At 40.2% G+C, this 15,695-nt stretch overlaps 1 protein-coding gene across 2 annotated transcripts; it reads left to right on the forward strand.

Moving 5' to 3' along the window:
- Positions 1-7,177: 7,177 nt before the first annotated feature.
- On the forward strand, positions 7,178-14,313 carry LOC117958262 (prostaglandin E2 receptor EP1 subtype-like). 2 transcript variants are annotated; one of them, XM_034894584.1, is made up of 4 exons: positions 7,178-7,432; positions 9,422-9,426; positions 10,606-11,508; positions 13,995-14,313. In XM_034894584.1, the coding sequence occupies exons 3-4, from the start codon at positions 10,660-10,662 to the stop codon at positions 14,292-14,294; spliced, it is 1,149 nt and encodes a 382-aa protein (XP_034750475.1). In that variant the 5' UTR covers positions 7,178-7,432; positions 9,422-9,426; positions 10,606-10,659; the 3' UTR covers positions 14,295-14,313. The 2 variants fall into 2 exon arrangements, with proteins under 2 accessions (XP_034750475.1, XP_034750476.1); XM_034894585.1 differs by lacking the exon at positions 9,422-9,426 and having other exon boundaries at positions 7,179-7,444; positions 10,613-11,508; positions 13,995-14,312.
- Positions 14,314-15,695: the final 1,382 nt, after the last annotated feature.

The following is a 15,695-nucleotide window of genomic DNA, read 5'->3' on the forward strand; positions in this document are numbered from 1 at the left end:
TGTATTTCTGATTCAGAATTACACTCAGTTCATGATTGGTTTGGATAAAAATCATCATGTAGGAACTGTTATGAAGTGAACACAAGGTTGTTTTCTGACAAATGGGTCTTCAGGATATTGTAATTCACTTCTTCATTTTGTGCTTGGATTGAACTTGTGTGGTAAGTTCAGACCATTGTGAAATAAATTGTAGAAACAAGAGTCTGGACCAACTCAAGTACATTTTCCAACACTTTTGGGCTCTACACTTTTTACTTTTAAAGACCAGTTATTACATGGACTAATGGACCAGGATGCTATGCATCCTCATGAAGTTCCCCTGGCCTTTGGAATTAAAATAACCTGTAACCTTCATTTTCATAGATGATCTCTAAGCATGCGTGCGCACCACAGAAGGTAATTATGTCTTCTATACTGTAACACCTGGTCCAAAAATACCTGATTTCTACTTTCCTCCGCGTGTCCTGAGCTTTGCTGCTGTGATTGACTTGTGTTGACGAGCTCTGCAGCTCGAGGTGGAAAAACTGAGCGCAGAGAAAAACATTATAATCGCACAGGACGGATAATTTGGACTTCACACTCGAGTGAAAGTCTTCCCGTGACTTCCCAAAGGTCTCTTTTCAGCTGTGAGGGTAAGTCTGATGAGAAATGCCTGCATAATCACATGCCACATCTATCTATAAAATTCTGTTTATAATAGCATTAATATCTATATTCATCCAGGTCATACCCATGTCCTGCACTTATGGAACCAGTGTATATCCTGCACCTGCTGCTGTTGCACTTCTGGTTAGACCCACACTGCATTTCGTTGCCTTGTACCTGTGTAATGACAATAAAGTTGAATCTAATGTAATCTGATCTAATCACCAGCCTCCATAAACCAACAGTATTTGGGCTGTAACTGCAGGAGATCCATTAGATTGATCTCATGCATTAAATGGAGTTATTCATCTGCAGGGATGACGTCCCTCTCAAACACTCTTTTGAGCCTTTTTCACATTTATCATCATCAGCAATGGAGTTTAAATGTCCTTTCACAGAGTCTGATGATAAGAGGCCTCTGCTCTTGTCCTGACACTATTTCACACTTGGGTGAATTTCATTAAACACACCTGATGACCGACAGGTACGATAATCTGAGCCGCTCAGGGGCTTCTGTTCATTCAAGCATCGGAGATATTACATGTATAGGACTAGCCCGGCATACATGATGGACAGGAGAGATGGGAAGTGCAAATTTGTTTACTTTACTTAACTATGTCTTTTTGTGGCAACTTTTTACTTATGCTCTTTACATTTTAACACAAGCATCAGTACTTTCTACTCCTTACATTTAACAAAATTGGCTCGTTGCTTCAGTTTTGTACAAGAAGTTGTCATCTCGGACAATGGCGCGGATAATCAGTACTTCCCCTTTTACAGGAGAAGTACTTTTAACACAAGTATCTGTACTTCTATTACGGAAAGGGAGTGATTTTGCCGTCTCTGATGGACATGAAGCACAGCATCAGTCGTGTGAGTGTGTTCGACATTGACCTTTATTTGGGGAGTGCGTCACCGTGCGTGAGTAATGGCCGTGAGGACGCGTGGCGCCCTGAGGACCGAGACAGAGCGAGGTCTTTTCATCCGTCGGTGATATTACACGTTAGACACAAACTACATCGACGTTGAAGCCTCAGTAAATCAGTGGCTGCACTTTTTTCTAACAATCATTGACAAATTAATTGAGTAAATTGGATCATGGTGATGGATGTTTTCAACCAATGATCAATGTTTTGACTTTTTCTTCCGTTTGTGTCACTTTTTTTCAATGTTTTTCACTTTTTTTGACGTTTTCAACACTACGTAACACTAACTTATTAACTTTAGTTTTACATCTTTTTGGACTTTATGGTCAATAAACCTCATTTATAGGAAATTATACCTAATGTTTGAGTTAGAAAAGCAGAAATTAGGAATAATTCAGACTAAAATTAAAGGAATGGATGTTGATGATAATCACAGACTGGAATATGTCAACTTTTACTCAATACTATTTCAAAAACACGTCACTTTGTTTTACAATGCTATAAAATTGAATTAGACGCCCCAAAATTAATGAAAGTAGAGATTTGTACTTGGCAAAGAGCGTTGGGTGGAATCTTTATTGTCATACCACAGTACACAGTTCAAAATTGGGAAGTTAGCGTACATGATGGCCCTCAGAAACACACAGCGTTCCCTGCTGCAAGCCTGGTGTTTCTGTAAGTCTCTGGGTGTTTTCACTGAGTCCAGGCTCGGCCAATCAGCCAAACATCATGTGGAATGAATGAAGAGAGGCATTCACAGTCCAAAACACAACCCTGGAAAAGGTGGTGCTACTGGGGTCGGAGGCCTCACAGGCGGGGGGGGGGCGGGGTGTTTGAAAATGATTGCTGAACTGATGCACGTTGTTGTCCAGTGTAGTCGGTGTACACATCACAAAACCACTTATGACACTTTCTTTTTTACAGCGCGGTGTTATGTGTTTTATGTGTCCCTTTTGTGCAAATAAATACATGCAATTAACATGGCTGCACAAGAAAATAGCATCCATGTGGAGTTAAGATACAGCAGCAAAGACTGTGAAAAGAAACAGCTTGTCTTTCCATGATCATGTCCACAGTACGTGAGACGATGGCACACACAGAGGTGGGATTAATTCCTCAGAGCCAAGTCAATCAGACATGAAATCCTACTTCTCGCATTGCCAGACCTCTCTCGCAAGTCTGGTCACACCACAAATGCATTCTGGGATAGGAGAAAAAACATGCTCTGGGTTGATTGCATTTCTTTATACCAATCACAATCATCTTGCCATGTTAATTGCACAAACAAAAAACACAAATTGAATCAGAAACTCTATCTTTAAAACAAGATCAGATCATATGTTTCTGAAACTTATTCACATGCAGTTGTGTTGTGTTGCTCCTTGTGTCCCACTGTCTTCCTGTTTGGTCTCTCACAACAAAGGAAGTTACTGAACCGATAGCACGACTAAACCATGGAGCTCTCCAGACCCACACTGACCCTCCAGAGTGGTCTCGCCGTTGTACTGCCCCTGCACGTTCTAACGCCTTGACTCACCAAAACTTTACAAACAACCACGCAATTGCATTTTACTTTCAGATTCAAAGTGCCACCTTTCCCGCCCCGACCTGATGTGATTCACCTGACGTCTCACCTGTCCCTCGTTACCTCGTTACCTCGTTACACCTCTTGTATTTAACCTCTGTGTTCCCGTTATCTTTCGTCAGATCGTCCTTGTTTCCTGGTGCCATGCTGCTTGTCGTCCTGTTGCAGTCGTGAGTTTTCCCCTGCCTTGGTTTATTGTTTTTGCCTTTCTTGTCCCCCCCGGACTTTTGTTGGTTTTTGGACTCTGGTTTAGATTCTGTGGTTTGTTGGACTTTGTTTTTGTGTTTAATAAAGCCTTTTTGTGTGCTCCCTCCTGCTCTGCGTTTGGGTCCTCCTTCATCCTGCGAATGATGAGGACACGGTATTCTATAACCACGACGTTCCCCTTTCGGGATTGTTCGGGTGCCGTTGGAATTTCGCCGGACGTCCGTCCCCTTTCTTTGTGTTAGAGGTGTTGATTTGTGTCCAATTTGAGTTTCCTGTTGCACGACTAAAACAACCCATCTACGTACACGCGTTCCACCAAAACAAGGTCCTTCCCGAGGCTGTTTAGCAGCGGTGGCGTTGCTCCGTACTGTTATGGATTTGGTTTTTATCCTGCTTCTTTGTTCTGTTTTCTGTTGTTTTCCCGTGTTTCCTCCCGGGGGGCCTGTTGCACGAAACCAGGATAAGGGATTAAGTCGGAATATTCAAGTGATCCTGGATGAATTTAGCTTTAACTCGGTTCCAGATTGAATTAAACCCAGCCAAGTAACCATGGAGATTTATTCTTTGCGGCTAGCCTGGTCCAGAGCAGGCCAACAGCCAGGCTAAGGCTAATCCTGGAGTCTCATGTGTTAAATCAGCTGGCATCTGATCCCAAATAAACGTGTTTAAACAGTTATTCCTTTGTCTTCTGTATGTGTTCTGCTTTACTTTTATTAACATGCATTACTTGTCTCTATTGTTGTCGCGAGTTTGACTTAAACCCTAGACTACTGTAACAGTTGTTTAGATGGTTAGAAAATGTTGCACTGGGAACCAGATGAGGAGTGGCAACCGGGGGAGTCGGGACTTTTCCCGGCGGGACTGTAGTGTGTCGATGCCGCGCTGTAAAAAAGACTGCCCGGTGTCTGCTGCCCGGTGGCCGGTGGCGACTGCCCGGTGGCCGCTGCCCGGTGTCTGCTGCCCGGTGTCTGCTGCCCGGTGTCCGGTGGCCGCTGCCCGGTGTCTGCTGCCCGGTGGCCGGTGGCCGCTGCCCGGTGTCTGCTGCCCGGTGGCCTTGGGGAAGACCCAGGACTAGGTGAAGGGACAAGCGTGAGACGTCAGGTGAATCCCATTAAAGCGGAGCAGGAAAGGTGGCATTTTGAATTTCAATTACTAGTCAGAATCTCAAATGTTGATGTGTGAATCCTTTTTATTACGTGGGACATATCTTGAGACAGAGTTACCTGGATCAAGTTATTATCTGGATAATTACTTTACTTAAGTCACATTATTCTAAAGTAACAGAACTTTTACTTAAGTCACATTATTCTGAAGTAACAGTACTTTTACTTGAGTCACGTTGTTCTGAAGTAACAGTACTCTTACTTTATTACACGTTTTGGCTCCTCTACCCACCTCTGATTAAAACCCTCACGCTCTAATAGCCCCTTGCTCGTGCTCAGCTTTTCTCAGCATCTGCTTGAACGTTATGCTTTGACTCACTCAAATACATTGTCACTCCGACAGACTTCCTGGCCTCGGCTCCATTTTCCATTGATGAATAACGCTGTAATATTAAAATGTTTAAGTGAAGCACATTTCGCTGTGTTCGCTGGGATGTCATTTCTTCTCTCAGGACGATAGATTGCACCAGATCCTTTTGATTATATTTTCTTATCGCAGCATTAAATCCCCTCCCCCCCCCCTCAGACCCCCCAGCCACGGCCTGGCCGCGCTCCCAGTGAGCTGGAGAACCATTTGCAATCCCAGCTGTAGCTACAGAAGGGGACGGCCGTGCTTGTCGAGGCGGGAGGCCCAGCTGGTTCACGTTGATCCGAGCCGACCACAGACATGTTGAGGTTCTTCAGAAGAGCAAAATGGTTTAATTTCTGCAGAATTAACAAACAAGAGGCAAGTCTCTCAGGCAGTGAAAGCACGTAACGCTCGTTCAACCAAACACAGCTCAGCTCAGTGTTGGTAGAAGTATTCAGATCCTTTAGTTAAGTATAAGTACTAATACCACATATGAGAATACTCTGTTATGAGTAAAAGCCCTGCATGGAAAAAGTTACTTAAGTAAAAGTATGTAAGTGTCATCAGGAAAATGTAGTTTAAGCTACTGTGTGTAGTTTCTGTCCCCCCCTCCCAATGAGGAATTCTAAGTAATGACAAGATCACTGTCCACATGATACAAGCCTTCTGTGACACCCCGCCCCCCTCCATGCAGTTGCTGGTAGCCAAGGAGGACAAGGAGGATTAAAAAAACATGGGCATTATCGCTGGGGGTGTGGCCTTCACAAATGTCACTTTGCTCGTTTGAAAGCCATGATGTCTCTCTCTCTCATGGGGGGGGGGGATTTTCTGGTCGGGCAAAGCAGAGAAGGGGGAGGTAACCTTGCCCCTTTTGACCTCATAAGGGGAAGATCCCAGATCGGCCCATCTGAGCTTTCCTTTTCTCAAAGGCAGAGTAGGATACCCAGGGCTCGGTTTACACCTATCACCATTTCTAACCACTGGGGGCCATGGGAAGGCTGGGGGGGCGGAGGGGGGACTCATACAGGACCTTTAAAGGTGAATATCTTCTAGTTTCTTCTCTCCTCTGGGACAGTAAGCTGAATGTCTTTGAGTTGTGGACAAAACAAGACATTTGAGGACTTCGTCTTGGGCTTTTTGGGAAACAATGATCCACATTTTCTACCACATTTTGATATTTTGGAGCCCAAAACCGACTCATCCATTCATCCAGGAAATAATCAACAGATTAATCTGCAATGAAAATAATCATTGGTTGCAGCTGTGAAGTCGTGCTTATAGTGGCTCCCGTGCATCTCACCTGGTAGAGCGTGTAAGTGTGTGTACTAAGGCTCAGTCCTCAACGCAGCGGCCCAGGGTTCGAATCCCTTTGCTAGATGCCCCCCCTTTCCTGTCTGCAGCTGTACCATCAATAAAATCTGGGATGTTACGTCCGTGTCTCAGTTTAAGCAGCAATGTGTAGTAATGAAGTACAACTACTTTAGTACTTAACAACTTAAAGGCTGTATCTTTACTCCACTAGAGTATTATTTGCTTCTTTTATTTCCACCTTAACGTAAATACATATTTATTTATTTTGCATTTCTTTTGTTTTATTTAACTCTCCTGATGTCCTCGGGTCAAATCTGACCCTTTAAAAAATGTCTATATCTGAAATATGAGTTTCTTTTCAACCAAATTACCATAAAATCTGGATTGGATTCCTTCCAACGCTCTTTATAAATACAACTGATCACTTTCATTCCTCTGATCCTAACTATTAGTCAAAATAATTCATAGTTTCTGCATTTTTAATTCAACTATTAGGTATAATTCTGTATAAATGAGGGTTATTAACCACAAATTCCAAAAAGTAGTGCAACGCTAAAGGTGGTGGTGGTAAAAACTAAATAATAGTCTAAAAAAGGGATGAAAATGTCAACTTTTTGTGCGTTTTTGACACGGGAGGACAACACGAGGGTTGAGAAAAAAAAATACTGCTTGTAAAGTGATACTTAAAAGGAGATTTTCCCTGCAGCCCAAAGCAGATCTCTAATTCTACAAGTTGTTTTTGTCATGCGCTTAACATTTAATCCCCTATATCTCATTATTGTGTGCTGTGCTGTGGTGTGTTGGAGTGCAGAGGGTGAGTCAGCTGGATTTTAGATGTGCGTGCATGCTTCTGCTCTTGGGTTTCTTTCTCTGAGTGGCCCATTCATTCTGGGTCTGCGCGGCGACCCACTCACTCTGCTTGGAGGACACTCACAGCGCCTGAGACACCCAGAGGCGATGTGAGCCGGTGCAGCTCGGCCGTATAAAAGCAGCCGGCTGCGGAGTGCAGGAGGACGGGCTTGTGCCATGTCACAGGGAGGCTGCTTGTTCACAGAGGAGGTGAAGAAGAGTGCGACATGCTGTGGTCTCTGCTGCAGAATGAGGAAAACACTTCAGGTGAAGAAGTCCTTTTACTTTGGAGCAACACCAGAAGACCTCACAAGCAACGTGGATTAATTCTCTGGAAGTGGCTTCAGTTATGAGTGATTGGGGAGATCTGAGCGATCCTGATCCTCTCCATGGAGTTGTAGTGTTAAAGGTAGGTTAGGGGGATGGTTCATGTAAGGGTTAAATGCCCCGAGGCTGTCACTCAGCGTGTTATTATGTCAACATGTTTGGTCGAGAAAGACTCACATTCCTTGTTAATATTTACAGTTTGGGTTTATTGAAATGCTTTGAAGTGACAAAATAACATTTAACAGAAGAGAAATTAAACTCATGAGAAAACGCATATCAGAACAGACATGTAATACTCGGAGGGGGAATTATATTAATAAAAACTAAAAAACTCTTTTCTTTGAACTGTAACCTTGTGTGTGTGTGTGTGTGTGTGTGTGTGTGTGTGTGTGTGTGTGTGTGTGTGTGTGTGTGTGTGTGTCAATGACATAACATAACCACAATGTATATATACAGCATACGCACATCAGATGACACACATACAGCATACAGTATTACATACATATACAATATATGTATGTATATTTACACATATATAAAATATACTATATGTTGGTTTTATTGTGTTTCTAACAATATACTAAATTTCTAATTTCTCTTTTCTTTAAACTGTATCCTACAGGGAATGTTTGTCTTTCATTTTATATGCTTTTATATGCATATATATATATCTATATATATATATAGATATATATAGATATATATATCCACATACACGATAACATGATAAAACCACGATATGTGAAATAGTATATATTGGTTAATATCATGTTAGCAATACACTAAATGTACATGATGAAAACTAATATGTATTCATATATATCTATATTTATCTAAATTTATATATTTTATTTATAACTTCATGTTCTGAATAATAAACACTATGCTAGTGCAAATAGAGATGATGAAGATAAATTAAAAGTTAAAGAGAGAGAGAGATAAAGAGAGAGATTTAAAAAATAAAGGCCAATCAAAATCATGTTTGGGCAAAGACAAAACAAATTAAATCAAAACGTACAAAGGATAAATTAAACATTAAACCCAGTGTCGTATACAACCACTTTGAAAGTACATATGTGTATGTATGTGCATATATACAAATGTATATATTGAGCAATATGTTTTCCTTTCATAATGCATATGCACAACCGTTTGCATGTCTCTTTGTGCGATTTATTACTTATTGTGTGCATGTATGACCTTCTTTTCTTTTACATGTATTTACACAGTCCCGTGCATGTGTATTTATGTGTGTATGTGCATGCACCTTGCACCAAATGGCCAAAATCGCGTGCTGCATCATAACAGCTATTTTAAAGGAATGCCTTTGGGACTTTTCAGTGAAAAACTGTCAGAACTTGTTCAGACTTCCCGTGTTGCCTCGTGTGAAGAGCAGAATAAGAGAGGGCTGGAAACGCATGTGTCGAGCTGTGAAGTTGAGTCCCGTTGCCCTGAGGAGCTTGGCCTGTCTGGAGGGACGACATTGATGAAATAACATTTTGGAAGTTATCCCCCGGTGCGCTGTTGATGTGAAATGTAAAGACCCGTAAGGGACTGCATGGAAATTATTAGGGTGTGGCTAGCCTCATGTTGTCCTCTGGTCAAATTTGACCAGTTTTCAGTTAATTCTTTTTTTTTTGGCACAAAAAATGGCCCGTCGAAACAAGTGTTGAAAATGTCAACATTGAAAATATCAAAAAAAGCACCCACAACATTGAAAAAGTGACAAAAATGTTGAAAAGAAGCGATAATAATGTTGAGAAAAAGTGACCAAAACTGTTTTTTTTCATGGTTGACGGGTAGACAACACGAAGGCTAGTCTCACATTGCTAGACCTTCCTCACAGCGGGGCGGAGGAGGGTCTGGCTAGTCCACGTAGCATTCAGGGAGGGGAGGAAAACCTGCTCTGGTTTATTGGCATTTCTTTAAACCAATCACAATCCTTGTGGGCGGGGCTAAGCGCCGGACGGAGCCACGGTGCCGCTGCTAAATAGTCTCAGGAAGGAAGTTGTTTTGGTGGAACATGTGTACGTTCAGAAGTAGTTTGTCGTCAACAGAGACTCTGATTGGACAGATAGTCTAGCTAGCTGTCTGGATTTACCCTGCAGAGATCTGAGGACCAGGTAACCATAGTCCTCAGATTGGACAGATAGTCTAGCTAGCTGTCTGGATTTACCCTGCAGAGACCTGAGGACCAGGTCACCATAGTCCTCAGATTGGACAGATAGTCTAGCTAGCTGTCTGGATTTACCCTGCAGAGATCTGAGGACCAGGTCACCATAGTCCTCAGATTGGACAGATAGTCTAGCTAGCTGTCTGGATTTACCCTGCAGAGACCTGAGGACCAGGTAACCATAGTCCTCAGATTGGACAGATAGTCTAGCTAGCTGTCTGGATTTACCCTGCAGAGACCTGAGGACCAGGTAACCATAGTCCTCAGAAATCAGCCGCAGGTAAAAGCGCCTACACAGGGACAGAAGACGGAGACGGACATCAGGCCTAAATGAGTGACATTCAGTGTAGCGTCAGTGGCATGAGGTAGTTATGAGGGGCCCTTTAATTTTTTTAAAGCACGACTGCTCGCTCAGCTTGCAGATGTGATGCAGATTTTTAAGCCACGACAATTCAAATGATATCCTACGAAGGGATATTCCACTTCTAAAATATTAGACTGGTCACATGACAATTAAGTTTAGCGGTCTTTACAGTTCAATTATGCTGAATTTAGGGGACCGTGAGCTGGGTGAAAAGCACCGAGACCTGATAAAGGCTGCACATGACAAAATACAAAGGAAAATTAGAAAGTTAATGTAGAATAAGCATACAACTTGGTCATGGCACTTATTATTCTCTCTTTCCAGTGTGGCCCTCTGGAAAAATGAGTTTGACGCCCCTGCAGTAGATACAAACCACAAAACAATCTGGATCGGTTTCCCCAACAAGACTTAGACTCTTTAATTAATCCTTTTGGGATTTCCAGCAGACGTTTTCAGCAAGAAAAAAACACAGTATAGAGAGAAAAAATACAGTATAGAGAGAAAGAAGACAGTATAAAGACAACAATAATAACAGTACTAATACTAATAATAATGGCAATAAAAACTTTGGCTTAAAAAAGACATTTACCATAAATTATCAGTCAAATGTCAAGTCAAGTGTCCAGGTATTTATGTGAGTCCAGGTGTATGTGTGTGTGTGTGTGTGTGTGTGTGTACTGTCCTCTTTGACCTGATCTTGTTTGTCTTCTCAGTATCTTCTCACCCTGAGGAAGCACATCAGACCCAGAGCCCAGCGGTGATGCTGGCCATGCAGCGCTACAACTCCTCGGGCATCACTGCCACCGTTCCCCTCTGCAACCACACCCCCACGGTGCAGGAGCCCGAGGTGGAGGCCGTTGTGGCCCTCAACGCCACCCGCCCACCCAACAACCCCACAGCCGCCGGTCTCACCATGACCCTGGGCATCCTGTTCAACGTGGTGGCCCTCATCATTCTCGCCAAGGCCTACAACCGCTTCCGGCGGCGGTCGAAGGCCACGTTCCTGCTCTTCGCCAGCTCCCTGGTGGCTACAGATCTGGCCGGACACGTCATCCCTGGAGCTCTCGTACTCAGGAGATACGTCTCCAGCTTTCGAGGCGATCCCGCCAACCCGGATGCGTCTTGTCTGTTCCTGGGCGGCTGCATGGTGTTCTTCGGCCTGTGCCCTCTCTTCCTGGGCTGCGCCATGGCGGCCGAGCGCTGCCTTGGCGTCACTAGGCCTTTGCTGCACGCTCGTCTGGTGACCACAGCACGGACTAAAGTGGCCCTGGCCCTGATCTGGCTGCTGGCCCTATGCGTGGCCCTTCTACCCTTCTTCAGCCTGGGTGCGTACACGTACCAGTACCCCTGGACGTGGTGCTTCATCAGGGTGATGGAGGGCACCGGAGCGACGGATCTGGCCTTTGTGATGCTGTTCTCTGGGCTGGCTCTGAGCTCGCTGGCGTCGGCCCTTGTGTGCAACACTATCAGCGGGATCACGCTGGTGAGAGCCCGGCTGAAGAAGAGATCCTGCTCCCAGCGCTGCTCGGCCAGGTCCCACGACACGGAGATGGTGGTGCAGCTGGTCGGCATCATGGTCACCTCCTGCATCTGCTGGAGCCCTCTGCTGGTGAGACTCGGATTAAATCAAGATTCAAGATTTCTTTATTGTCACACCACAGTACACTGTTAATTACAAATTACATGTAAAGCTTAAGAGACACAGAAACAATTAAAAACACAGTGGAAAAGTCAAGATATTAGTTATGTGAATGAAAATAATTAAAGGCTTAATTGCTTATATGGTTGTGCAGAGCATGTAGAGTGATACATATATAACGTCTGAAAAATTGAAAAATATAAATATCTAGATTTTACATGCATACAGTTGGGAAAGAGTATAATGTATAAATATCCGTATTTAAAGTAAATAGAGCGGTACAGAATAATGTGCAGTCAGAACAGATACTAAGGTGATTACTAAATCTAAATCAGACTCAATCAATCAAACGATTTCAAGCATTCAGCAGGTGCGTGGATGGATGTAGACCAGAACGGGGGAAATCCCACGCATCCCCTCCTGGGCAAATCGCAGCCTGCATGTAAATGTAGCACAAGGTGCTTCATACAATACCCGCCAACACACACACACACGCACACACACACACTAACACAAAGACACACATAGATGTACACACATAACACAATGTTCCACCCTTCCAGCCCCATTCACCCACCTACCGAGCCCCCCCAAATCAAAAAGAAAAGGAATTTATTAAAAATAAATATTATATTCCATCATATTTGAGGACAGACTAGTAAAGGCAAGAGGCTTAAAAACCAAAAGATACTTATATACACTGTATATACAGTATATAGTATGTAGTGTATATATACTATACATATATACACTGTACATACAGTACACAGTATGTTAAACGTCAAAAAAGTGAAAAACATTGGGAAAAAGGGACAACAATTTTTTTAAAGTAAAAAACATTGATAAGAAACATTAATAAAAAGCATTAATAAAAAGCATTAATTAAAAACGTTAATAAAAAACAGTAATAAAAACATTGATGAAAAACATTGATAAAAAACATGAACAAAAAACATGAATAAAACTCATTAATAAAAATCATAAATAAAAATCATTAATAAAAAACATTAATAAAAAACATTAATAAAAACATTGATAAAAAACATTGATAAAAAACATTGATAAAAAACATTAACAAAAAACATTAATAAAAACATTGATGAAAAACATTGATAAAAACCATTGATAAAAAACATGAATAAAAAAACATGAATAAAAAGCATTGATAAAAAGCATTAATAAAAAACATTAGTAAAAACATTAACAAAAAACATAAATAAAAAACATTGATAAAAAACATTGATAAAAATATTGATAAAAAATATTAATAAAAAACATTGATAAAAAACAATGATAAAAATATTGATAAAAAACATGAATAAATAACATGAATAAAAAGCATTAATAAAAAGCATTAATAAAAAGCATTAATAAAAAACATTAATGAAAAACATTAATAAAAACATTGATGAAAAACATTGATAAAAAACATTGATAAAAAACATTAACAAAAAACATTAAGAAAAACATTGATGAAAAACATTGATAAAAAACATGGATAAAAAACCTTAACAAAAAACATGAATAAAAAACATGAATAAAAAACATTGATAAAAAACATGAATAAAAAGCATTAATAAAAAACATTAATAAAAAACATTAGTAAAAACAAAAATAAAAAACATTAGTAAAAACATGAATAAAAAACATTAGTAAAAACATTGATAAAAAACAAAAATAAAAAACTTTGATAAAAAGAAATTAATAAAAAACATTAACAAAAAACACTGATAAAAAAAAATTATAAAAACATTGATAAAAAACATGAATAAATAACATGAATAAAAAGCATTAATAAAAAGCATTAATAAAAAGCTTTAATAAAAAACATTAATGAAATAAATTAATAAAAACATTGATGAAAAACATTGATAAAAAACATTGATAAAAAACATTAACAAAAAACATGAATAAAAACATTGATGAAAAACATGAATAAAAAACATTAATAAAAAACATTAGTAAAAACATTGATAAAAAAACTTTAATAAAAAAACTTTGATAAAAAAAATTAATAAAAAACATTAACAAAAAACATTAATAAAAAACATTGATAAAAAAATTATAAAAACATTGATTAAAAAAAATTAATAAAAAACCTTGATAAAAAACATTGATAAAAAAACATTAATAAAAAACATTGATAAAAAAACATTAATCAAAAACATGAATACAAAAATTAATAAAAAACATTGATAAAAACATTGATAAAAAACATTGATAAAAACATTAATAAAAAACGTTAATAAAAACATTAATTAAAAACATTGATAAAAAACATCAATAAAAACATTAATAAAAGCATTAATAAAAAACATGAATAAAAAACGTTAATAAAAAACATTAATAAAAAAACATTAATAAAACACATTGATAAAAAGCGTCAATAAAAGTGTTGATTTTTAAATTTTTACGGGAAGACAACACAAGGGTTCAATTTTTAATTTATTTTTCAGGTCTTCGGACTGATGTCGGCCACGCAGTCCTACGGTGGCTTCCTGGACCGGGACAGAGACACTTACCGGGGTCTGATGGTGACGGGCGTCCGGATGGCGACCTGTAACCAGATCCTGGACCCGTGGGTCTACATCCTGCTGCGGCGCGCCGTCCTCAGGAAAATCTACCGCATCACCAAAAGACAGGCCAGTTTCAAAGGGAGCACCTTCCGCTCGGTCCGCTGGGACCTCGGCTCCTTCCAGAGCTCAGACAAAAGCAGCACCAAGAAGAAAGGGGACGTGTCCCCCATCAGTTTTTAAGGGGTGCTGCTCTGTTTCTCGGATCCTCGCTGAGCCCAGCGGTCCATCCTCATGAGGAATAACCCCTTGAGATGTAGCATCTCGTTTGCGAGGGGTTCCTCAACCCTCATGTTGTCCTCATGTTGTCCTCGGGTCAAATTGACCAGTTTTCCTATATCAATGTTCTTTTTAATTCCCCAAAATAACATGATTGATTCCACCCAACGCTCTTTGCCAAGTACAAATCTCTACTTTCATTAATTTTGGGTCTTATTCAATTTTGTAGCATTTGAAAACAAATTGAAGTGTTTTTGAAATAGCATTGAGTAAAAGTTGACATATTCCAGTCTGTGATTATCATCAACATCCATTCCTTTAATTTTAGTCTCAATAATAATTTCTAATTTCTGCTTTTCTAACTCAAACATTAGGTATAATTTCCTCTAAATGAGGTTTATTGACCATAAATTCCAATAACTATAAAACTTAAATTAATAAGTTAGTGTTACATAGTGTCAAACGTCAAAAAAAGTGACAAAAGTGTTGAAAAAGGGACAAAAATGTAAGAAAAAATTAAAAACATTGATAAAAAGCGCCAATAAAAGAGTTTATTTTCAGTTTTGACGGGAAGACAACACAAGGGTTAAAGGCAAGAAAATACAGTACAATCCCAATTAGACAGAGGGGACCTGAAAGAATTAAATAAAAAACACACTGACAGACGAAAGACAAAAAGGTCTTCATCACACCAAAACCACCAAAGTCCTCCCCCATTACCACCAGCACACATTAGACAATGAACAATTAAGGTCATCGATAAAGACATAGAGAGAAAAGAATAGAAATAAAAATCAAGCATGAGGAGTAAAATGTAAAATGGAAACGTAGCAGTGTAGATGAAGCCTGATTCACGTGTCTGAAGTGTGTGTGTTCCAGATTGAATTGCGACTATAATGACAATGACAGCTAATGGTAACCTCTTGGTTTGGTGGATGCACAGTACGAGCCGGTGTTACGCTACACACTTAAAAAAAAGAAAAGAAGAAGCTTAATTTCTGTAAAAAAACTGCTAACTAACAGTGTTTATCCCAGTGCAACATGGCCCATATCCAGGACATGTTCCCATGGCAAGCTGTCCTCCACCAGAGCAGCAGAACAGGGTGTGATGTGAACGTGTGAACGTTGTGTTCAATCATCTCAACTCAAAGCTGTTTGTTGGTTTTGTTCTCTGACACAGTGTAAAAGTCTATGACTTTGGATAAATCCTCACATACGAGAGCCATGCGTGTGTGTGCGTGCTTGTGTGTGTGCGTGCTTGTGTGTGTGTGCGCGTGTGTGTGTGTACGTGTGTGTGTGTGTGTGTGTGTGCGCGTGTGTGAGTGTGTGAGCGTGTGTGCGTGTGCATGTGTGTGTGTGTGTGTG

This window comes from Etheostoma cragini, chromosome 15 (assembly GCF_013103735.1).
Source record: "Etheostoma cragini isolate CJK2018 chromosome 15, CSU_Ecrag_1.0, whole genome shotgun sequence".
NCBI lineage: Eukaryota > Metazoa > Chordata > Actinopteri > Perciformes > Percidae > Etheostoma > Etheostoma cragini.